Source organism: Diabrotica virgifera, chromosome 10, assembly GCF_917563875.1.
Source record: "Diabrotica virgifera virgifera chromosome 10, PGI_DIABVI_V3a".
Classification (NCBI taxonomy): domain Eukaryota; kingdom Metazoa; phylum Arthropoda; class Insecta; order Coleoptera; family Chrysomelidae; genus Diabrotica; species Diabrotica virgifera.
Window position 1 is genome coordinate 13,310,383 of NC_065452.1, and position 25,387 is coordinate 13,335,769.

Here is a 25,387-nt window from a genome sequence, read left to right on the forward strand (position 1 = left end):
GATTCTTAATAAAAAGTTCTGCTTGGTCTAAAACGTAAAATACAACCATCTTATATCAAATTTTATCAATTTTATACGAGGATGTCAAAAAAAGATAAATTTAGATAAAAAGTAAAGTAACTTTATAGTTCAGAATATTTCAATTAGAAGGATGTAATTACATATTAAAACATAATTTTTAATTCTAAACAGCTTTTTATAATAACAATTTTCGATATTGTGAAAAATAAAGGTATTTTACTCTTGAGCGAAATTCATATTTTTTGACATACCTCCTATAAAATTAATAAAATTTGATATTTTAGGTTTTAGGGAATGAAGAACACTTTATAAAGAATAACTTTTTTCTTAAAATTAGTAATAAAAGACTTATTTTAATTGAAATAACTGAATATAATGTTGGTTATCCATAATAATTTAAAAACAACGTTTAAAACTTTTTTTTATTAGAAGAATGTAGTTGCATACTAGAATATAGTTTTTGCAAACAACTTTTTTTAATAATAATTTTCAATATTTTGAAAAATAAAGATATGTACTTTACTCTTGAGAGAAATTCATATTTTTTGACACACCTCGTATAATATTCATAACATTTGATATCTGATGGTTCAATCGTAGGTTTTGGACCATGCAGAGCTTTTTATGAAGAATAACTTTTTTTCGTAAAATTAATAATAAAAAAGTTCTCCATATGGATACAACTTACAGGGACATACTGTATATGTGTTATTAATATTATTTATAATTTAAACATATTAAAGTCAGAATTTGGTATTAGTTTTTTGGAAGTAAATTAAATATAAGACCAAATACTTACGATGTCGGGATAGTATCACGACGTTTTTTCCTGGTTTTCCCTCGTGATTTACTATGGAATCTCTAACGCGAGAATTTTACTGTCATCGTTGCATTTGGTTGTCTTTTTAAAGACAGATCACATGCTATGATATTTTTTTGTGACGGATATTCTTGAGTTGGGATTGATTTCATGTAATCGAATGAACTATATTTTAGTAAAGTCGTCCCAGGAACGCAACTCATAAATATTGGTGATATCATTTTAAAATCTTCTACTTTAAAATGTATAATATACGTCTGAATTGCCAATATAAATGACTCAGATTAAATAAATTATTAGAAGAATTTTTTTTTACTTAGCAACAACATTTTTGTTTATTTTAGTAGTATTTTGTATTTTGACAACGAAACCCGATTTGGGCTTCGAAACGTTAATAAAATCATTTTTTTTTTGGTAAAATTGTGGCTTATTTCCCATTAAAAATAGTTGATTATAAAAATGCCACAAGGAAATAGCTTCAGAACAATGTCCTCTATCAATCTAGTTTGGTTTTACTTGTCACACGTTTCTTTCTTTCACACGAATCTTTCTTTTCTGTGTAATATATGCAACAATTTAACCGTCTTTATGTAAATCTACTTCACTGTATAATTTTATTCCCACTTAATGTTTAACACTTTCTTTTTCCAATAGCAGAAGGAGGTGTATTAAGAACAATAGGTGACATGGGAGCTGTTATGACATCACTTACTTTAGGCTCAGGAGGTAGGGGTGGATTATCCCCTAACTCTGTGCCCCATGGAAAAGCAATACAGTATATGAAAGAATATCCATTGGTGATGGATACTAAGCTAAAAATTATTGAAATATTACAGGTTTGTGGCTATTTTTTAAATAAATTCATTTATCTAGTTAATAATATATTAGCACTCCGAGCCAAGAAGATTCATGGCTTGGTTTATAATCTTCCTCCATTCCTGTTTGTTCTTCGCCTTTTCTTTCCAATTGGTCACATTGAGATACCTCAGGCCATCATTAACTTCATGGCTCCATCTGGTCCCTAGGTCTTTCTTTTCTCTTTTTAGCACCTATGGTAGCGCTTAACAGGATTTTTGGCATTCTAACTTGGGCCATTCTTTGGACATGTCCTAACCATCGACGTCTTTGTGCTCTTACAACTGCAATTATATTAGTATTAGTAAATATCCTTCGCAGTATGTATTTGTCTTTCCCACACTTATAACATTGATCGCTCAGTTTTTGTTAGACTCCAGGTTTCTGAGACATACGTAATTATTGGTCTTATTACGGTTTTATACCTTCTTAATTTAGTTGCTTTGGATATATTTTTGCTTATGAGTATTCTATTGAGTGCATGCATGCAACGATTTCCTTACGTCTTTAGTGCATTTCTTCTCGGGTACTTGGTTTACTCGAAAATATAGTCTGTAAATATTAAAATCTCTATCTGTTCAAATTTAAACATTTTTCTTTCATCTGTTGTTATCATTAGTACATCATAAGTTAGTACATAATTTATTTATAAACGGGCAAAGCCCAATTACAATTTATGTTAACTTTTAAACTTTTATATTACAGAATAATAAGTCTTACTTAGTTAATGTTTACTAAAACCTGACTCAGGAACTTGCTATAAGTTTGGAAAAGGTCAATGTTAAGGTGCTGGTTTGCTAGTCTGGCAGTTCTAGCGAGGAAGTTGTTAAGACCATAGTCCGGTGGATTGGGTAATGGAAACTAACTGTAGCCCTGGTTGTTCTTAGTGGCACATGAATATTAATTGTTTGAAGCTCTGGAGTTCCAGTTTTTCCATGTAGGATGTTGTAGAATGTGATGAGATCCCTTCTTTTATGACGAGCAGTGATTGGTGCCATACTTAGGATATTAAGAATATCTGCATCATTGTAGTTGTCCAAGATATTAAGTCTATATACAATTTGCTTTAAAAATTTATGTTCAACTAACTAAGGAGCATTAGTATGTACTCCATAAAATGGAGACCATACACAGGAGGCATACTCAAGATGGGGACGGACCAAGGCACAGTAGAGGGTTTTTAAAGCTGTAATATTTGTGAAGTCCTGGGTGCATCTTCTAATAAAACCAAGCATCTGGAAAGCCTTATTAACAACATTCTCCAGATGATGAGAAAGCTGTAAGTTTGTATCAAGGGTGACCCCAAGTCTTTAAAAAGGGAAGTTCTTTCGAGAGTATAGTGACCAATATTGAAGTCAAAAACAATAGCATTTCTGGAACGGGAAAAAGTCATAGTTTTACATTTAGTTGGATTAAGTTCCATGCCATTTCTTTTACACCACTCTAGCAAGTTATTTAAATGGCACTGTAGTTTTTCACAATCCTCTGGGGATTTAATCACACAGCTTAATATTTTAGATCATCAGCAAAGAGCAAAAATAAACTGATCGCGGAGCATTCATTTATGTCGTTTATGAAAATATTAAACAAGAGTGGCCCAAGGTGAGAGCCTTGAGGCACTCCTGATGGAACTTATATAATTTTAGAAAGAAAAGTGCCAATTTTAACAATCAGTCTACATTCGAAGTAGCTTTGGAACCATGACAATAAAGGCTCATCAATCCCAATCAGTTTTAACTTATGCAACAAAATATTATGTGGCACCCTGTCGAATGCCTTGGAGAAGTCAGTGTATATTGTATCCACTTGATACCCCTTCTCCAAGGCATCCAGCAAGAAGTCCAGAAGATTTAATTCTGTAGATTTTCGTGGTCTAAACCCAAACTGTTGTTGGACTAGTAGAGGTTCAAATAGAGGGGTTAGAATGTCACATACCAGACTTTCAAATACCTTGGGGATTGCACTGATTATATTGAGGGGACGATAGTTTGTTACACAGGTTTTGTCACCGGATTTATAGATGGGCTTTAGAAAGCTCTCTTTCCAGTAGTCAGGGAAGATTCTAGTTTGGAGGGAGAGCTTGAAAATGTGGTACAAAGGTCTTGAAAACATAAAGGAGCATTTTTCCTAACCTAACCTAACATAATCAGTAAATCATAAGTATTGTCCCTTTTCAAATTCCATGTACTTAGTTTTTGTTTCGTTTATATAGAATCCTCTTTGTCGAGCTACTTTATCTAGTCGTTGCACTACCTTTTTTAATCCTTTCTTGCTTCTGCACATAATTACTACACCATCCGCGAAAGCCAAACATATTGATGGTTTTTATGACATATGTGACCTGATCTTTTAAAAATAGCCTATTTTATTACCATTTCAAATACTACATTAAATAGTAATGATGACGACGGAACGGATATCCTTGTCGTAGTCCTTCTATCACTTAAAATTTTTATGTTAGTTTATTATTTAGTCTCACTTTATTTTCTGTTTTCTTTCTGTTTATTTAGTTTCTGTCATTTATTACTTCGGATAATTCAACAAATTAAAAATGCCATCTCTACATCTATTCATAGTTTTCAGTCGAACAAATAGGGGTTTAATTTGCAAAATAAACCCATTCTAAATCATTTTATAAATGGCGCCCGATCGCCATTTTAGAGAATAAGTCACTAAAACATAAAAATAATAGATGGGGAACGGAAACTAGTAATATTTATGTTCTTCTCTTTCAGTTTATTTTGGACGTTAGACTGGACTACCGTATAAGTTGTTTATTGAGTATATTTAAACAAGAGTTCGATGAAAACGAGAAAAATTCAAGTGTTGGTGGAGATGTTAACCTGGGACAAAAAAATATCGACTTAGAACGAATAGCCAGTCAAGCAGAAGGTATATTTGGCAGTAGTGAGGAGTGCGCTGTGTTAGATCTGGACGGGCATGGTGGGCGGACGTTTTTAAGGGTTTTGTTGCATTTGACAATGCACGATTATCCGCCGTTAGTTTCTGGAGCTCTGCAGTTGATGTTTCGACATTTTAGCCAACGCCAGGAAGTACTACAAGCCTTCAGGCAAGTTCAGCTGCTAGTTTCAGACAGTGACGTTGAGTCTTACAAACAGATTAAAGCAGATTTAGACGTTTTAAGACAATCGGTAGAAAAGTCGGAGCTTTGGGTCTACAAATCAAAGTCATTAGATGATCACACTCCTACCAAGAAAGGCAAAGACGATGAAGAAGAACATACAACAACTACTAAAGCACCACCTATGGGTGTGCTAGAAAAGAAAGGATCTGCTATTAATCTCGATGTCGGCCCGCCTTTACACCAAGACCAAGCTGATGAGTACAAGAAAATCCAACAGATCCTCATACGAATGAACAAACTATGCACACAAGGGGTGGTTGGTGGGATTATTAAGCCCCAGAAGCACGAACAAAGGCTTTTACGAAATGTCGGAGTTCACACAGTCGTTTTAGATCTTTTACAGGTTCCATATGACGAAAAAGAAGACATTAGAATGAATGAACTGATGAGACTTGCTCATGAGTTCTTGCAAAACTTTTGTCTAGGAAATAAACAGAACCAAGTTTTGCTTTATAAGCAGTTGGATCTGTTTCTTAATCCTGGGGTAAGTAATATTGATATATTTAATTACCTATTATATCGATGGCATAGAAGACAGTTTGGTATGTGCGTAAAAACCGATTTTTCAGTGCAGCAATTTTAAAGTTTGGGGGTCTAGTTTTTGTATGCCTTTATTGTTATAACTTTGATATTGTTATAAAGGTAGGTATACAGGGTGTTTCATTAATAATTGTCCATATAGTAACTGGAGAAACCTTAGCACAAAATACGAAGATTTAACCTAAAACACTTAAATAAAATGTGGTTCCTTACTGAGTTACATGGTGTTTTATCTAAAAATTTAAAAAATATTTTTGCTCAGCATTTTAAAACTATTCGACGTATGCTTTTCATACTTGACAGGAAGTATAGGTACTGTACAAACTACTAAATTATGTTAAACAGACGTTTCTGTCAATTACCAGAGGCGTACGACGGGGGAAAGTGAATGGTTGACCCTTTCCAAATTCTACGCCACTGGCGAAATTGCTATTTTAGTTCAATTTTTGGATTCTCCAATACTTTCTATGAAAATAATATACTCTTCATTCGTAACGATAGTCATTAGTTTTCGAGATCTTTGAAGTTAAAAATGAAACGACACGGTTATTTTGATTAATGTATTGTGTCGCTTCATTTTTAATTTCAAATATCTCGAAAACTAATCATTTTATCGTTACGAATGAAGAGTATATTATTTACATAAAAAGTATTGAAAAATAAAAAATTACACTAAAATAGCAATTTCGTCAGTGGCGTAGGATTTGGGAAGGGTCAACCTACCACTATCCCCTGTCGTACGCCTCTGGTAGTAGCTAGAAACGTTTATTTATCTTAATTTAGTAGGGTGTACAGTACCTACACTTTCTGCCAATTATGATAAGGATACACCAACTAGTTTTAAAGTACTGGGTACAAATAATTTTTAAACATTAATCATATGAATCATACCATGAATTAATCAAAATAAGTGTGCCGTTTCATATTTAACTTCAAATAATTCGAAAACTAATGACTTTATAGTTACCAATGAGGAGTATATTATTTACGTAGAAAGTATTGGAAAATCTAAAAATGGCACTAAAATAGTAATTCCTCCAGTGGCGTAGAATTTGAGAAGGGTCAACCATTTACTATCCCCTGCCGTACGCCTCTGGTAGTAGCTAGAAACGTTTGTTTATCATAATTTAGTAGGGTGTATAGAAGTCGCACTTTCTGCCAAGTATGAAAAGGATACGTCGAATAGTTTTAAAATTCTGGGCAAAAATATTATTTAAATTTTTAGATAAAACACCCTGTAACTCAGTAAGGAACCACATTTTATTTAAGAGTTTTAGGTTAAATCTTCGTATTTTGTGCTAAGGTTTCTCCAGTTACTATATGGACAATTATTAATGAAACACCCTGTATACTAGTTCTTTGACTACTATTATATTAACAATTTAAAACAAATATAAAGATTTTTTAAATGAGAAAAGGGGTCGTGTGTTAGCTCGTTGGAAAGGTTATTCAATTCTCGATTCAGTAATGTAAACATTAACATAATTATTTCTTCAGGGTGTCCAAAAACGTTGTTTCTAATTAAATTAATTGACACAAAAAGAAGAATGTATGTAATTTATTTAATTCAAAATCAAAATACTTTTTACTGCTGTCAGAAAACAGAAAAAAATGTTATTTGAAAAATAAACATTGTTTTTCGCTTAAATTCACTGTTCAAGCTGCCACTCACCTGCCTCTTGGCAAATTTAATGTAAGCGAAAACAGTGTTTATTGGTTAAATAATTTTTTTTTTCTGTTTTTTGACAGCAATAAAATGTATTATGAATTAAATAAATTACATTCATTCTTCTTTTTGTGAATTAATTAAGTTCAAAAAAATGTTTTTTGGACGCCGTGTATAAATAATTATGTTAATATTTATATTACTGAATAGAGAATTGAACAACCTTTCAAATGAGCTAGCACACTACGCCTATTCTCATTTAAAAAATCATCGATTCATCACGACCAGATGGATGACGTCACTACTATAATATATATGCCAAAAAATCATAATTTAAAAATTAAAATCGACCTGTTTCGGGATTTTTCCTTAAAGTCGCTGGTTTACGAAATATCGAATTTATTCCATTCATTTGCACCTACTGTATATCATCGATATAGTGTAGTGATAAAGTAATTAGCAAAATTCCATACATTTTCTAATTACATTATAGAAATATTTTTGTTTAAATCTTTTTAGATTCGAGAAGCCCAGACTGTTTGTTCAATATTCCAGGACAATTCAAAATTGTGCAATGAGGAAAATGAAAAAGTTATACAGCATTTTGTCCATTGTATAGCTACCCATGGAAGACATGTACAGTACTTGAAGTTCCTACAGACTATAGTTAAAGCAGAAAATAAGTTTATTAGAAAATGTCAAGATATGGTCATGCAAGCAGTAAGTGCAGTACATGATTTCAACTTTACGAAATCAAGCAATTCTTATACTGGGTGTCTCGCATAAAATTTGAGCCAAAATAATGTTAGTACTATAAACATTTTTAAAAGATACTGGTTTCTTTAAATATTCCTAATTTGGTATATTTTTCTTTTCACTTTCGCTTCAAGTATATTCGTACACCAGGGAAATATGGTTCTTTTCATGAGCATTTTTCAGTGCGTCACAGTTTTTCGATTTCTCTCTAACGCATTAAATTATATGTGACAGAAAAAAACGTACGTCGCTGATTACATTTCGTCGGTGACATTTATAACATTTAATCTAGTTGTCAATAGATGGCGCTAATAATATAATATTAAATTATATTATATTATTCTATATAAAAAAAATTAATCTACAATTTATAAGACTATACAAATCCAAGAAAATACCATTTTATAAATGCAATAAACACAATTGATCTGTTTTTATACCAAATTGCAAATAAAATGTGACAACTGTCAGATTTAACTAAAATGTCATGTTAGAATAAATGTCATAAATGTGTATACCTAATACATGATAAATACAAAAATGCCCGTCACAGTTTGGACGAGAAATTTAGTTATTAACAACTAAGGGTCAAAAATGAGAGTTTTTTCGTTTAAATCGCTACAGGTAAAAATAGGGTAATTAAATGTCTTATTTATAATATTTTTCTTTTAGTAGATGAGCCAGGGTTTAAAAAAGCGTTTTTTGAATTTTGGTCCGATTATTTGTTGCTTCGGATATTGCAAAATAAAACTAAAATTTCGAAAATAAAAAATTTGCTATAACTTTTGCGAAAATGAATTTAGGACTTTCATATTGCATGAAAAGTTGAGTCAAACAGTCCATACAATGCACAAAAAAATATAAGACGATGCGTCAATTAGTTTAAATTTTATTCAATTTGTTTATCCCAAAGAGCTTTTTTTTTTTCGCAATGTTATTGTTCAGAATATAATAACGATACAGCAATTCTGTGAAAACAACATGAAAGAAGAATAGTCATGTTTTCAACGCATTTAAAAAAATCATTAAAAAGTCATTTTTTTCACTCAGAAAACATTTTATTAAAATAGAGTCATTTTTGGCTTATAAACAATTTGAATAAATTTGTTAATATTGACTGTAGGCTAAAACTATAATGGAATTTGAAGAACTGGTATTTTTATACGAATTTTCAAAGAAAAACTCTTCGCCTAGGTTAATTACGGTCAAAGTTAGCCACTTTTTTTATTTAATTGACGGCTACTTTGTTTATAACAATTAAGCAACCTAACTAGAGCCATTTTGAAGTTGAAGATATATAGGTTATCTGTAAAAGTTTGAGTAAACTTTGAACCTCAACAGAGTGGTTAATAAAGCTTTAAAAATGGCGTCCGACCGGAATTAATTCGTGGTCGGTGGAGGGGAATTACTAAAATACGTGCACTCAAAAAATGAAACTGATTCTGCAAACATATGCTGCGATTAATATCGCTGGAACTTGTTGATGGATTTTGATCATAATTTTTTAAATTTGTATGTACTCGTAGTCTTATAGAGTACGTTATGTACACACAACCCCACCTAACATTACAAAATGTTAGGGGGAACTCCCCTTATTACTCAGGGATATGAAAAATAGATTACGACCGATTCTAAGACCTACCGAATATACATATATAATTTCATAAAAATCGGTCAAGCGGTCTCGGAGGAGTATGGAAACTAACACTGTGACAGGAGAATTTTATAGATGTAAATATATAGATGGCTATTAACAAATAGGGGTTGGTGATAGAAGAGTGAAAATTAATGGTTGTATGTATTTTTTAATTCTACATCATATAAAATTCTTCTCTTCTTCTTCTTTTTATATATACATTACTCTGTCTGTTTTTCAATGTGCCTCCAGTAAGTTGTCATTCCATTTTTTTCGTGGTCTTCCCACTGATCGTCTTCCTATTGGGGAACCGTCTCTCGCCGTCCTTACTACTCTGTTTGTTGTCATTCGGCTTATGTGGTCGTTCCATTCTACTCTTCTGCTTTTCACCCAGTTATTAATGTTGTCCACCTTGCATCTCCTTCGTATATCTGCACTTCTAGCTCTATCCCACATCGTCTTACCATCGATTTTTCGCAATGTTTTAATCTCTGCTGTTTCTAGCATTCTTTTTGTCCTTTCTGTATCAGGTCGTGTTTCTGCCGCGTATGTCATTATTGGTCTGATGACTGTTTTGTAAATTCTGCCTTTCACTTCTTTTCCGATGTTTTTATTTCTCCATATTGTTTCATTCAGGCAACCTGCGGCTCTGTTTGCTTTATTCACCTGATCTTCCACTTCTGTTTCGAGCTTTCCGTAACTGCATAGTGTGATGCCTAGATATTTAAACTCCATGACTTGTTCTATTATTTGACCCTCCAGCTCTAATTTACACCTTATTAGATCTGCTGTTATAACCATGCATTTAGTCTTTTTTGGGGAAATTAACATGTTAAATTTTCTAGCAGTTATATTAAATTCGTGCAGCATACGTTGTAAATCATCTTCACTTTGAGAGATTAGTATTGCGTCGTCTGCGTAGCAGATTATTTTAAGTTGTTTTTCTCTCATCTGGTATCCTTTTTTTGTTCTTACTTTTTTTATTATTTCGTCCATGATCAGGTTGAACAACAGAGGACTCAGGGAGTCTCCCTGTCTTATCCCATTGCCAGCTTCAATTGGGTCAGTTAGTTCTTCATCTACTTTTACTTTTATTGTGTTGTTCTGGTAGATATTTTCGATCGTTTTAATTATTCCTAGAGGTACCTCTCTTGCGTACAATAAATGGATAACGTACTTTAATTTTACCCTGTCAAATGCCTTCTTAAGGTCCACGAAACAAACAATTCAATAGCGGGTATGTCCACCTCTCGCAGCAACTACTGCTCGCAATCTGTTTGACATCGAATAAATAAGATGTGTTATCTTCGCCTGGGGAATAGCCCGAGATTCCTCTATCAGGGTCATAACAATACCAAATTTTCTGGAGGTCTAGGATGATGGCGAATAGGTATTTTCAAATCATCCTATAAATGCTCGATAGGATTGAGATGTAGGCTGCATGTGGGCCATTCTAATTTTATCAATCCAACCTCTATTAATTAAGATATTTATATTTATGAGTCAATCATTGTTTTTATTTACAAAAAATTGTGCAGCTCTTACAAGAAAAGAGATATTCGGATAATTCCAAAAACAAAATCTTTGTGATGCCTACGGGATAATACGAAATGAGTATGAAACAAAATCAGCTTTTCAATTTTTCCCCAGAATTTTTTCAAGTTAGGAGAAAATACAACGTGTCCATTCAGCCCCGTATAATACCATCTAAGCATAATTTTTTTGTTACCGGAATGATAGCAAACGATATCAATACATATACCTACAAACTGATGCAAGAATCTTGAAAATCGAGTACAGTGGAACCCCGATAAGTCGGCCCCGATAACCCGGAAGTCCGGCTGACCCGGACCGATTTTCATCAGACAAACATTTCAACAATGAAAATGTATGTAATATAATATTTGAGTGACAATGTGTATTTGTGTAATTTGAACTATACGATAGTAAAAATGACTCATGGCACACGGCAGTAGAGCGACGTTCATTGTTTCGGATTATCGGAATTGTTTAAAAAAGACTAAAAGACTATTTAAAAAATTATTTTTTAAACAATGGTCTTAGTATAACAATAAAACACTGAAAACGTTTGTTTTCTATACTTCCACAAAATTTATTACAACTATGTGACTACAGAGTGTATAAAGGCAGAGTGCCTTTCTCAAGTGATTTAGATTACTATGGGTTTGTCTTTTTAAAGTCTTTTAACTGAAGAGGTTGAGGAGTGGGGAGCTGTTTGTCTCGAGTTGGTCATTCAGAATTATATCTGTATTTTTCAATTTTTTAATTTCCATAGATTCTAATAAAGATAGCTTAAGGCCTTTCTAGATAACTGTTCATTAAAAGAATGATTATGATCTACAAGGTGAAGTGCGTATGTAGAAGTATCTGTTTTTCTATTGTTGAAAGCCCGTTTGTGTTCTGCTATCCGTTTGTCAAAGGTTCTGCCAGTTTGACCGATGTAAGTTTTCGGGAAGTCACCACAAGTTAGTTTGTAAACACCACTCTGTAGTTGTTTTCTGTTTCTGCTCTTATTGTTCTTAATATATTTGCTTAAGTTGTTGTTAGTTCTGAAAGCTGGTGTTATTCCTTTCTTTTTTATGTATCTGGCTATTTTTGTTGTTATCTTGCCAGTATATGTGATAGAGTAGTTCTTTCTGTGGTGGTGAATAGACTAATTTCCTCTGCCGAAACAGCTGTAGTCACATAGTTGTAATAAATTTTGTGGAAGTATAGAAAACGAACGTTTTCAGTGTTTTATTGTTATATAAAATGAACTTCCATCAAGTAACGGTCGAATCCATCAATTATTTAATGGTCTTAGTCTCCACTGTTTTTAAATAACATAACATCGTTCCGATTGTGACCGTATTGTGTGTAGTAAGTACAGTCGTATTGTTCGCTTCCGTTCTGTAATCGTGCTTCAGATGTTGTTTTTTTGTCTAAGTAATGGCAACAAAACGTAAAAATGTTGTAGTGACAATGGAAAAGAGACTAGAAGCATTAGGTAGGATTGATAAAGGCGAATCTGAAAAAACAATTACAGCATCATATGGTGTCGGTACATCCACAGTATCGGATTGGAAGAAAAATAGAACTAAAATCGAAGAATTTTTTTTTTTTAAGATGATAACAAAAGACAGTTTGGATAATCGGTGCAAAGCTAAGAAAGCTAAAAATGAGACTCTCGACGACGCTTTGTATGTGTGGTTTTGTGCGGATCGGGAACGTGGTTTACCAGTGTCTGGACCAATTATTCAAGAAACAGCACTCAAGCTGAATAAAATGTTGCCCGATTGTGAACCAAATTTCACTGCCAGTCAAGGTTGGCTGGATAGATGGAAAAACCGTCATGGAATACGCCAACTATCTATCGCTGCTAAGTATACTGTATACCTATTTTAATAATTTTTACCATATACTCCGGCTAACCCGGATCGGCCGCGGTCGCGATTAATCCGACTTATCGAGGTTCCTCTGTACAAATAATAAAGCTATAAGTTGCCAAACTTAATCAAAAATTTTTAGTTGCGGAATTTTGTCCCGTGAATGTATATTAGTGCCGATACACCCTGTATATCAATGTTGATATAATAATGGACAGTACATTTTCTAATAAACATTTTTTTAGTTAATTAATGCTGGAGAAGATGTTTTGGTGTTTTATAACGACAGAGCATCGTTTAACCACTTCATAGAGATGATGCGTTCTGAACGTCATTGTATGGATGAAGGTAGTCCACTAAAATATCATGTAGAGTTGGTAAAACTGCTGGCTTGTTGCACCATGGGAAAAAATGTGTACACTGAAATAAAGTGTCACAGTTTACTACCTCTAGATGATATAGTGACAATGGTAATCCATTCTGATTGTATACCTGAAGTTAAAGAGGCCTATGTAGGCTTTTTGAATCATTGTTACATAGATACTGAGGTTGAAATGAAGGAGATATATAATTCGAGCCATATGTGGACACTGTTTGAAAAATCTTTCCTGGTGGATATGGCAGATATAGCGACAGCACCAAACGACAGAAAACATTCTGATAAAGCTCTTGAAAATTATGTGACGAACTGTGTCATGAATATAATTTCTACTTTCTTTAATAGCCCTTTTTCTGATCAAAGTACAACAGTACAGGTATGTATGACAGCCCTGTCCCACAAAACAAGACATTTCCTCTCCTTCAACATCCTTTTTTATAACACTGCATGTGCTTAAGTTAGTTTTTGCTTTGTTTAACTTTAAATTTAGTTGGGTAGATATTGATAGTTATGTTCTAATTTTTGTTTTTAACCCGAAAAACCATTATTAAACTATCAATATAAATTACCTGCTTTTATGGTGTCATTTTTGGGTATCTTTCTTGTTAGAAACATCTGCATGAAGCGAGGGTATTTTGGAGCGACTCTACAATGGATGATTACGATCCTTTCGCGGGTAACGTTCAACTCAAACAATCTCCATTTTCTACTAACGTAAGTAAATCATCTGGTCTAAGAACATGAAACTTAACACGAGTGTTTTGAGCTTATACTAATTTGATGGATTTAAGGGCAAAATCAGAAGGACCACGCTGTCACAAGATGGAAGTAAAATCTTTCAAGGCGCATGGCGACCGCGCAAGGTTCCCAGTAGCTAGAGCACCACTCTCGCATTGCTGGTGGCGTAGAAACGTACGGGTTAACAGGGAAAACCCGCATCCACCACTGGTGAATTACCAATTGCGTAGTCTGCCAGTAGTACTTCTTGAGATCAAAGTGCCGACATAGAAGAAATTTGACTGTCCCTCTTTATACTGTGACACTGCAGCGCTACGCTGTGGATCAACAAAAGTAGTTTCCGATTATTTACCGTGGGTTATTATGTAGAGTGGACGTTACACCCCAGACGAGCGACTGTGGCCGGCCACCGGCCACAGCCTGGGGTGTAACGTCCACTCTACATAAGAGCCCACGGTAAATCATCGGAAACTACATTTGTGGATCCACAGCGTAGCGCTGCAGTGTGGTCCGTCTGGTTTTGCCCTAACGCTATCGTTGTGGCTATATGTTGACTGACACACGAAGAGGATTTTCAAACGATTTCTTCCCCTATGGGGCCTACCAACTTTTAGATTTTTTGACAAAATATGAAAATAATAAATATTAATATATACAGAGGTGTATGGTGTTACAGTGGTCCTGAAACTGTTTTCTTGTTGCATTATACAGGGTGTTTCATTGAGAAAGTAACATACGTTAACTGTACAGGGTGTCCCAAATTGGTATGTTTTGCAGTGTATACCGAAAACTAGAGGAGATAGAAAAAAAGTAGTTGAGATGTCATGACTTCTTTTTTCGTTAAAGTAACGATTGCCTAATCAAATCATCAATAGCTCCTCACATTATCGAGATACTGGGCGATTATTGAAAAATGTCGAAAACGACAGGGTTATATATCTTCTTTATTAAGAAAAATTTCAAAAAACTTTATAGGAACTTTTGATAGATATATTATGGAGGGATTCAATGGCGTACAAAAAACTTTTTTAGGGGGTCTCGCTAAGGAAATATATACCATACTTATGTTTTTTTTTAATGGGACACCGTGTATATTTTGACATTTTTCGTTTACCCTTTTAATTCTCTTTCATCTGATATGACATATTATATATCTGTTTTCAGTTGTTGGAGCTACCGTGCAATAAATTGTTTATAGTTGAAGTCAGGTTAAAGGCACTTAAAAATAAAACACTCGGTAACGTATTTTAACATTTTAATAATAGGGACAAATAATAATATGTCATTTTAGACAGAAAGTATAAAAGACAATAATAATATATTGGGTAAAGAAATTATAAATTGAAACGAAAAAGGTAATAAAATACAGTGCATTCTATTTCGTGATAATTTTATTTATATAAAATTAACATGAAGTAAAACTCCCTAGTGTAGTTGGTATATTTAATAAAAATTCTAAAAACTTTTAAAAATCCAAACGGATTACGTTCAAAACGTTTTCGGACTTATCAGTCCATCATCAGTGAACTCTCTGTCCTTGCTAAATAGCCACAATACCAAACACTGGCCAAGATGTATGTTCTAACTACATGGTGAAATTTGTTAAATAATTTGGCTTACATTGGATTCCAACGGATTATTACTAGGTACATGATGCTCTACTCCATTAATTAAGAGATTTTTTATGAATAGGTCTACATTAAACTACGTTTAGTCTGTTAATGACTGTCATTTCACCATGCCAAATTTCACCATGTAGTTAGAAAATACATCTTGACCAGTGTTTGGCATTGTGGCTATTTAGCAAGGACAGAGAGTTCACTGATGATGGACTGATAAGTCCGAAAACGTTTTGAACGTAATCCGTTTGGATTTTAAAAACATTTTAGAATTTTTATTAAATATACCATCTACACTAGGGAGTTTTACTTCATGTTAATTTTATTTAACTAGATGGTATACAGCCAATCGTCGGGTATTATCCCGTTTTATTTATTTTTTTAATTTTATTTGTAAAATATGGACTCAACAATTTAAAAATAAAAATTCACTTTGAACCAATAATACGCAGTTATAGTATTTTTACTACAAAAACGTTATTACGTAGGTCAAAATTTTTGACGTAAGAGAACTGTCAAAACATTAGAATGTGACTTTTCATTATTGCCGTGTTTATAATAAACATAGCAATAATGAAAAGTCACATTCTAATGTTTTGACAGTTCTCTTACGTCAAAAATTTTGACCTACGTAATAACGTTTTTGTAGTAAAAATACTATAATAAGTATTTACTTTATTTTCAAGTTAGGTAGGTACTGATTTTATTTTAATAAATAAATTTAATAAAACTGTCAAGGATTGGTACCCTAATATTAAAATGTTAAAATGCGTTACCGAGTGTTTTATTTTTAAGTGCCTCTAACCTGACGTCAACTATAAACAATTTATTTGCACGGTAGCTCCAACAACTGAAAATAGATATATGATATGTCATATCAGATGAAAGATAATCAAAAAGGTAAACGAAAAATGTCAAAATATACAGGGTGTCCCATTTAAAAAAACATAAGTATAGTTTATATTTCCTTAGCGAGACCCCCTAAAAAAGTTTTTTGTACGCCACTGAATCCGTCCATAATATATCTATCAAAAGTTCCTATAAAGTTTTTTAAAATTTTTCTTAATGAAGAAGATCTGTAATCCTGTCGTTTTCGACATTTTTCAATAATCGCCCAGTATCTCGATAATGTGAGGAGCTATTGAGGATTTGATTGGGCAATCGTTACTTTAACGAAAAATAAAGTCATGACATCTTAACTACTTTTTTTCTATCTCCTCTAGTTTTCGGTATACACTGCAAAACATACCAATTTGGGTCACCCTGTAGAAAAGGGAACTAAAGCGGTCTCAAAAATACCATATTTCGCTGGTACCTATGATTAATGTGATTCCTAATACATTTCCAGTGAAAATAATAACTCTTTGATAAATGTTGGCGATACAATTTTTTTTAATGCGTGTCCGCGAAGATTATAACTCCCAAAATATTTATAACGAAAAGATTTAGTTCATAGTAGATGCCGACGAAAACAATTATTTCTGTGAACTTTTAGTAATTATAATTTTCGTGGATCCACAAACAGAAATGATGTTTTGTGCTGATACTCCTCAAAAAATAATTTTTTTCGCTAACACTTTATTAGGGATTATAATGTTCACAATCATATAATCGAAAATAATATTTTTCGCGGGTTCATTGAAAGTTCTATTCTTAACGGCATTTTTGGGAGTTATACTTTTCGTAGGCGGTGGCGATTTAACGGGTCTTACTTCATCAATATCAAAGTTACTGTGTGTTTTATCTATTTTGCCATTTTTTTTTTATTTGGTTCATAACTTTTTAACCACACTATACCGGGTGTCCATTTATATTTTCCCCCATTTTAACTGCCTATAACTTCTAAACGGCTCAAGATAGAAATATGCGGTTTTCGCTGAAATGTTTTATTTTAGTAAAAGTTTTGTCTGAATGGATTAAATTTTTGAAGTTATACTTCTTTGGGCGCGATTGAGAGTAAATCATAAATCTGCGCGCATGCGCACACATACAGTATGACGTTTAGTTGCTAATCTTTCAAATTATGTATCAGCGCAAATAAGCCATTAAAATAATATATTAGTGTTTTTTAGTAAATGTATTATTTATTATAATTTTGTGTCTTTGGATTTGTCTTCCTTGGGCGTAAAATAATAAAACATCTATTTTTATATTTCACTTGTCACCGTGATGTGTAATTATGTCTGAAACGTCAGTAACATGCGCCTTGATGGCCTGGTTGGTAGAGCATTGAACCAGAGATCGAGAAATTGCGCGATTGAAATATTTGGCATTGTTAAGTTTTGGTTAATTTTTGGTAATTATTGTTAATTTTTTGTATTGTAACTGTTAAGTATATTTATTTCGTTGCAATTATATAATAGAAGTATAACTTCTTACGTGCGTACAAAGTACACACACATTATTTTTTAAATCGCTTTCAAATACGAAAAAAAAAATGGCGGATTTTTGAAAAAAACTTTGTTGACTTTTTTTTTAATGGAATACCCAGTATATTTTTTTGTAAATTGAAAGAAAGGTCATTCACCTATCCAGCGATATAAAGTTTTTCAAAATCGGTTGTCAAATGACTGAGTAATTAATTTTTAAAATGAGAGGTGCAACTCTCTAACTAAGCAAATTGATATTATGTTATGTGATTTCCACATTGCATCTCTCATTTTAAAAATTAATTGCTCAGTCATTTGACAACCGATTTTGAAAATTTTTATATCGCTAGATAGGTAAATGATCGTTTTTTTAATTTTTTTAGGTAAATGGACATTTTTCATATCGCTTTTAAATAAAAATGGCCGATTTTTGAAAAAAAAACGTTGTTGACTTTTTTTATTAAAACACCCAGTATATTTTTTTGTAACTCGAAGAAATGGTCATTTACCTATCCATCGATATAATTTTTTTTAAAATCGGTTCTCAAATGACTGAGAAATTAATTTTTAAAATGATAGATGCAATGTGAAAATCACAACATAATATCATTTTGCTTAGTTACATGTTATTTAGGTATGTGATATCCACGCTGCACCTCTCATTTTAAAAAGTAATTACTCAGTGATTTGACAACCGATTTTAAAAAACTTTATATCGCTGGATAGGTGAATGATTGTTCTTTCAATTTACAAAAAAATATACTGGGTGTTCCATTAAAAAAAAGTCAACAAAGTTTTTTTCAAAAATCCGCCATTTTTATTTTCGTAATTGAAAGCGATATAAAAAAACTCAATCGATTCATACAAAACTTTTAGTAAAATAAAACATTTCAGCGAAAACCGCATGTTTCTATCTTGAACCGTTTAGAAGTTATAGGTAGTTAAAATGGGGGAAAATATAAATGGACACCCGGTATTTATTTTATATTTGGCACCCGAATATTCTTTAAGGTGTCCAATCGATTAATTTATTTATAATTATAAAAAAATCCAGGTCCGGATTAAAAAATATCGAAAAAATGCTCCGACCCAAAAACAACACCCTGTACATTATATTTTTTAACCTGAGAGCAGTCGTGCTGTGAGAAAAATCTCACATTTTATCCTTTTATGTGAAAACTTGATGAAACATTTTTCAACATTGCTTTCGAGGAAGATCTTCAAAGAGCTCTAGCTTCCTTAGGAAGCATGTTCGGACTAGGCGAATTGAGCTAAATTGTCTTAAAATTATCTTAAGAATTTCCTGTCTTCGTTTGTCGCTAGAGTTTCTGGACACCCTTTATAGGCGTATTCTATTGTTTGTTTTTTAACCAAAAGGAGTGATGCAAATTTACCGCGCTGTATTGCTTGTTTGTAATTGGTCCAAACGCAGGCAAGTTTACTCCACTGTTATAAAATTTTGACACTAATGACATTTATCAAATTTTGACACTAGTGACATTTCATAGGTTAATTAAGTTATATCGGCGATTTTGGTGTTTTCTGTGTTATTCCTTTAATTTGTATATTGTTAGTCTGCTTTTATATAAAAAGCAGTTGTTTTTGGAACTATTTAGCGACATATTAATTTAATATAATATTTATGGATTACCGTTGAGGGCCGACTAGGTCAATCAAAAAAGAAGATGTATTTGGTTATTATTCTAGTGACTTTCTTGGGTGTGAATCTGTCTTTTTAGTTTACTCCTCCTGGTTAAAAAGTAAACCATAGACGATAATAGTATATTATTCAACGAGTATGTAATTATGGCTGTTACTTACGATGATGAAGTTTGCGACACGAGCCGTATGCGAGTGTCGTAATTCATCAGAGTGAGTAATAGCCATTACATACAGGGTGTTTCATTGGGAAAGTAACATACGTTAATTGTAGAAAGAGGACACTTAGGCAATCTCAAAAATACCATACTTAATGGATCTTACTCCATTAATAACAAAGATACTGGGTGTTTTATTTATTTTGCCATTTTCTTAATTGGTTCATAACTTTTTAACCACACTGTATATTTATTTCATATTTGGCACGCAAATATCATTTAAAGTGTACAATAAATTAATTTATTTATACATGTAAAAAATCCAGATCCAGATTAAAAAATATTGGAAAAATGTTCCGACCCCAAAACAACACCCTGTACATTAAATTTTTTTAAAATGGATTTTTTAGTTGAAAAGAGGATGAAAAACTAAATTCAGTGGTATAATTTGAATTTTCGGCAAAATGATTTTTCTGGTGAAATTTTGAATTTTAATTCGGAAATTAAGTGAATTGCGAGAGCTCTAAGTAGAAAAAAATTGAAATACAGCTTACAACTTGTCAACCTCACTGAATATTGATTTTATATTTAACACGCGAATATTCTTTTAGGTGTCCAATCAATTAATTTATTTACAATTATAAAAAATCCAGGTCCGGTTTAAAAAATATTGTGTAAATATTCCGACCCAAAAAAACAGCTTGTATATTAATTTTCTTTAAAATGGATTTCGCATTTGAAAAGAAGATGAAAAACAAAATTAGTGGTATACTTTGAATTTTCGACAAAATGATTTTTCTGGTAAAATTTTGAATTTAAATTATGAAGTTATGTCAATTTGGAGAGCTCTTGTAGAAAAAATGAAAATGCCACTTAATTTTAATTAATACCATTATTTAATCTAAATTGGTAAAATGTTAATATTTTAATGTTTTTTTATTGTGTGAAAAATAGTTTTTGGCGAATATTCATCTTTAAATAATGAATAAATAATAAAGGGTCAATAAAGAATACATCACTTTAATCAACAAAATAGCTAAAAATTATAACAAAACAGCGAAAATTCAGAATTTAAATTCAAATTTTTACCAGAAAAATCATTTGCCGAAAATTCAAAGTATACCACTAATTTTGTTTTTTATCATCTCTTCAAATGCAAAATCCATTTTAAAAAAATTTAATATACAAGGTGTTTTTTTGGGTTGGAACATTTATACAATATTTTTTAATCCGGACCTGGATTTTTTATAATTGTAATTAAATTAATTGACTGGACACCCAAAAGAATATTCGCGTGTTAAATATAAAATCAATATACAGTGTGGTTGACAAGTTGTAAGCTGTATTTCAATTTTTTTCTACTTAGAGCTCTCGCAATTCACTTAATTTCCGAATTCAAATTCCAAATTTCACCAGAAAAATCATTTTGCCGAAAATTCAAAGTATACCACTGAATTTAGTTTTTTATCCTCTTTTCAACTGAAAAATTCATTTTAAAAAATTTAATGTACAGGGTCGGAACATACAGGGTCGGAATGTACAGTTTTGGGGTCGGAACATTTTTCCAATATTTTTTAAGCCGGACCTGGATTTTTTACAATTGTAAATAAATTAATTTATTGTACGCCTTAAATGATATTTGCGCGCCAAATATAAAATAAATATACAGTGTGGTCAAAAAGTTATGAACCAATTAAGAAAGTGGCAAAATAGATAAAACACCCAGTATCTTTGTTATTAATGGAGTAAGACCCATTAAGTATGGTATTTTTGAGACCACCTAAGTATCCTCTTTCTACAGCAGTCTTGACATGCACCTTTTAACGTAGTTTTTTATGCTCTTTTATAATACGCAAACAAAATTTCGAAATTTTAATATACAGGGTGTTGTTTCAAGGTCACAATTACTTTAAATTTTTTTGTTAATCCGGACCTGGATTTTTCTTGTGATTAGTAATTGGATCGTTCCAATGTGATAAATAAGTATTGATTATTTTTAAAATGAGTATTTATTCATTAACTTTAATAATTTATAACTAAAAGTTAATAATATCTGCTTTTTAATGTCAGACTTCTTAAAAAATTCAATATAATTTCAAAATTAAAGTCATAAAATTGTCTGGCCGAAAAATTGAAGCGAAGCATTAAACTTACCTTTTTGTGCTCTTTTCAAATATGCAAACAGATTTTCAAAATTTGAATATACAGGGTGTTGTTTTAAGGTCACAATTATTTTTTGTTAATCCGGACCTGGATTTTTCTTATGGTTGGTATGTCGGTCGTTTGGGTTTTGAATGAGATATATGTGTACCAAATATCAAAAAAATATACAGGGTGGTTCTAAAGTTGTGGCTTAGGAAAGATATGGGCAAAATCGATAAAAAACACCCTGTAACTGGGTTATAAAAGTCGGTAGGGCAAAAAATGTAGTATACCTATTGTTTGTTTTTTAACCAAGAGGAGTGATTCAAATTTACCGCGCCGTAATGCTTGTTTCTAATTGGTCCAACCGCAGGCAAGTTTACTCCAATGTTATTAAATTTTGACACTAATGGCATTTATGAAATTTTGGCACCTCTGTCATTTTATAGGTTAATTAAGTATATCGGCGATTTTTTGTGTTTTTTGCATTATTCCTTTAATTTTTAGATTTTTAGTCTACTTTTATATAAAAACAGTTATTTTTAGAACTCTTTAGCGATGTGTTAGTATAATATAATATGTATGGATTATCATCGAAAGCTGATATGATCATCGAAAAAAGAAGATGAATTTGGTGCCTTTTCTATTAACTTTATTGGGTGTGAATCTGTCTTTTTAGTTTACTCCTCTTGGTTAAAAAATCAACTATAGAACCGGCTCGGTGACCTCTATTCACCATTAAAGTATTTCCGTTTCCCAATAAAACACCCTGTATAAGACTAATATTAAAAGTGACATTCGCCACTTTAATCTAACTTCAGCCCTCTAGTAATGAAGTATTATTACTCACGGGTAAAGTAATAAGTGTTATTATCTATTCAAAAATAATGAATAATGAGCATGTTATTAAACGGTCGTATAAAAAAGTATATTATCGTCACAAAGAAGGATGTTGGACGATCAATAGCGGACTAGGCCCATAGACTTCTCACTACTTACTGCAATCGCTCCTGATGCAGGCGCTTCTCTCTTACAACCCCATGTTTTTAGTTTTGGTTGGTAAATAGGGAGAACACGGGATTTGTGTCCATGTGTGATGAGATTAGAATATCTGGGCCATATTACGAGAAAGGAGCAGATATGTGACATGTTACAACTCGTTCTTTACGGTTGGTGACTAGGCAATCCTCAGGTCTGACTGACGCTCTTAGCCAAAGCCCGAAATAAATTATAGTTTCGGCCTTTGACTAGTCAAACCTAGGAGAGACTAAGTTGGTCAGGCAAAGGTCGAAATTTAATTTTATGAAATCGGGGTTTGACTAGTCAAACCCCGATCAGCTACTAAAATGTCGAAATTTGTTAGATTAGATTTAATAAAACGTCATTTTTTAATTTTAATGTTTATTATTTTAAGATTGTCGTAATTAAAATAAAACATATGGTGTTTATTTTTAAAATTATTGCAAATTTAGAACATTTTGGACTAATTTCTCTCAGAACCAGCTTAACGTCTACCCTGAAGAGGCCTAGGCCTAAACGGGGATTAAACAACTCGTCTTCATTCAGCTTAATGTCTGGAACATCTTCAAAATTAAGAAAATTCACTTTTCATTCACTTATTTGATTTCTTGAAAAAAGTGTTTTTATTGTTCCGTATTTCGTACAAACTCTATATAAACCGTCAATAATTGTTTTATCTTGTATGATACCCAAAATATTTCGAGCATCTCCTTTAGTCTATCAAAGCTAGTGATAGGTATTGTTACAGTTTTTCCAATAGAAATTGGAGGAAATTTTTTCTCACTTAATTGTTTCATAGCATTAGCCTGGGCATGAAGACCTCCAATCGCCTTTCCTTTATTTATTTTAATCTTTTCTGTCTGTGCACAACGCATGCATATAACTTTTCTTTTAAACCCTTCATAGTATGCACCACGTGTGCTGACAGCGCACATAACATGTATCACCCGATTACAAATTATGCACGTATGTGCACGTCATAGCTCTCTTTTTGGTAAATACAACAAACCACATAGAAAGAAGTAATCTGAATTGTTTGACAGTTTTCTTCCTCGCCTAGTGACGACGGTCCAGGTGCTTCGTTAGTGTTATGGTGATCCATAGTTTTTCCTCCGATTGCAATATCTTCTTTCATAGTTGACGATGACATTCTCATTCCATCTGTTTGTGATAAAATAAAATTCATATACTAAGTCAAACTAAATTACGGAGATGCTCGAAATATTTTGGGCGTCATACAAGATAAAACAACTGGCGATTTATATAGAGTTGGTACGAAATACGGAACAGTAAACACACTTTTTTCAAGAAATCAAATAAGAGAATGCAAAGAGAATTTTCTTAATTTCGAAGATGTTCCAGACGTTAAGCTGTCTCTAAGAGAAATTAGTACAAAAGATTCTAAATTTCCAGGACAAGACTTTATAATGCTACTACAATCAGAAATGCTCTTCAAAATTATAAAAGTGTAAAAGGTCTAGCTAGCGTATTGTGCAACGCTGAATGCCATAATGGCTCAACATGTGAGAATAAACACACAATTTTTTTATTTTAATTACGACAATATAAAAATAATAAATATTCAAAATAAAAAATGACGTTTTATTAAACCTAATCTAACAAATTACGGCATTTTATTAGCTGATCGGGGTTTGACTAGTCAAACCCCGATTTCATAAAATTAAATTTCGACCTTTGCCTGACCAACATAGTCTCTCCTAGGTTTAACTAGTCAAAGGTCGAAACTGTAATTTATTTCGGGCTTTGACTAAGACCGTCAGTCAGACCTGAGGATTGCCTAGTGAAACCTAGGAGTGCCTGAAATTCGGGCTTTGACTATAACATATGGAAAAAATACGTTTTTGGCTTCAAAACTTAATAACACCGTTGTAACACATCTACAGACTATTCAGAATGGCTGCCAGCATAGGATGGAGAGCCATGTGAACAATGCAGATATAAATTTTTTACCCACTGTAACTTTTCCATTTTTACGAGTTAAATAAAGGTATCCTTGACAAGAAAAAGGAAACTTGACCGCTGGCAGACAAATCGTTTAAAAATCCACTTCGTGTGTGTTTTACTTAATACATTGAATACATACTACACATCACTGAGTATAAATACATATTTTATACTATTTCGGATTTTTTCAGTCTCAATATCTGATTTAGGCTGTCAAATTTGAAATAGGGCAACGTGTTAAGTATGGCGTATAACGAAATTTGTATTGCATTTAGTATAAGATCGTTAAAACAAACCAAATCACTTTTTAAATTATGTTCACACACAACTAAAATCACACCACTAATCGCCAATGTTTACAAGGTGATAGAATACAAAAAACACATAGATTAAGGTTTTAACTAATTAACAGCATATAGAGAAAGGTATATTTTCAGAAAACAGAATTTTATTAATTTGATCTTTTTAAGACGATTATCGACGATTTAACCTCTTATTAGAGTCTCTTCAGAG

At 32.3% G+C, this 25,387-nt stretch overlaps 1 protein-coding gene across 9 annotated transcripts in view; it reads left to right on the forward strand.

Moving 5' to 3' along the window:
- Nucleotides 1–25,387, forward strand: part of LOC114335612 (inositol 1,4,5-trisphosphate receptor) — a 258,085-nt gene that overhangs the window by 141,759 nt on the left and 90,939 nt on the right. For 6 of the 9 annotated variants that reach the window (XM_050641294.1, XM_050641298.1, XM_050641297.1 and 3 more), the window contains 5 exons: nucleotides 1,496–1,677; nucleotides 4,432–5,325; nucleotides 7,567–7,767; nucleotides 13,071–13,580; nucleotides 13,814–13,918. In XM_050641294.1, the coding sequence (XP_050497251.1) occupies nucleotides 1,496–1,677; nucleotides 4,432–5,325; nucleotides 7,567–7,767; nucleotides 13,071–13,580; nucleotides 13,814–13,918 (1,892 nt within the window). The remainder of the gene's footprint in view (nucleotides 1–1,495; nucleotides 1,678–4,431; nucleotides 5,326–7,566; nucleotides 7,768–13,070; nucleotides 13,581–13,813; nucleotides 13,919–25,387) is intronic. The other 3 variants (XM_050641300.1, XM_050641301.1, XM_050641302.1) reach the window with 1 other exon arrangement.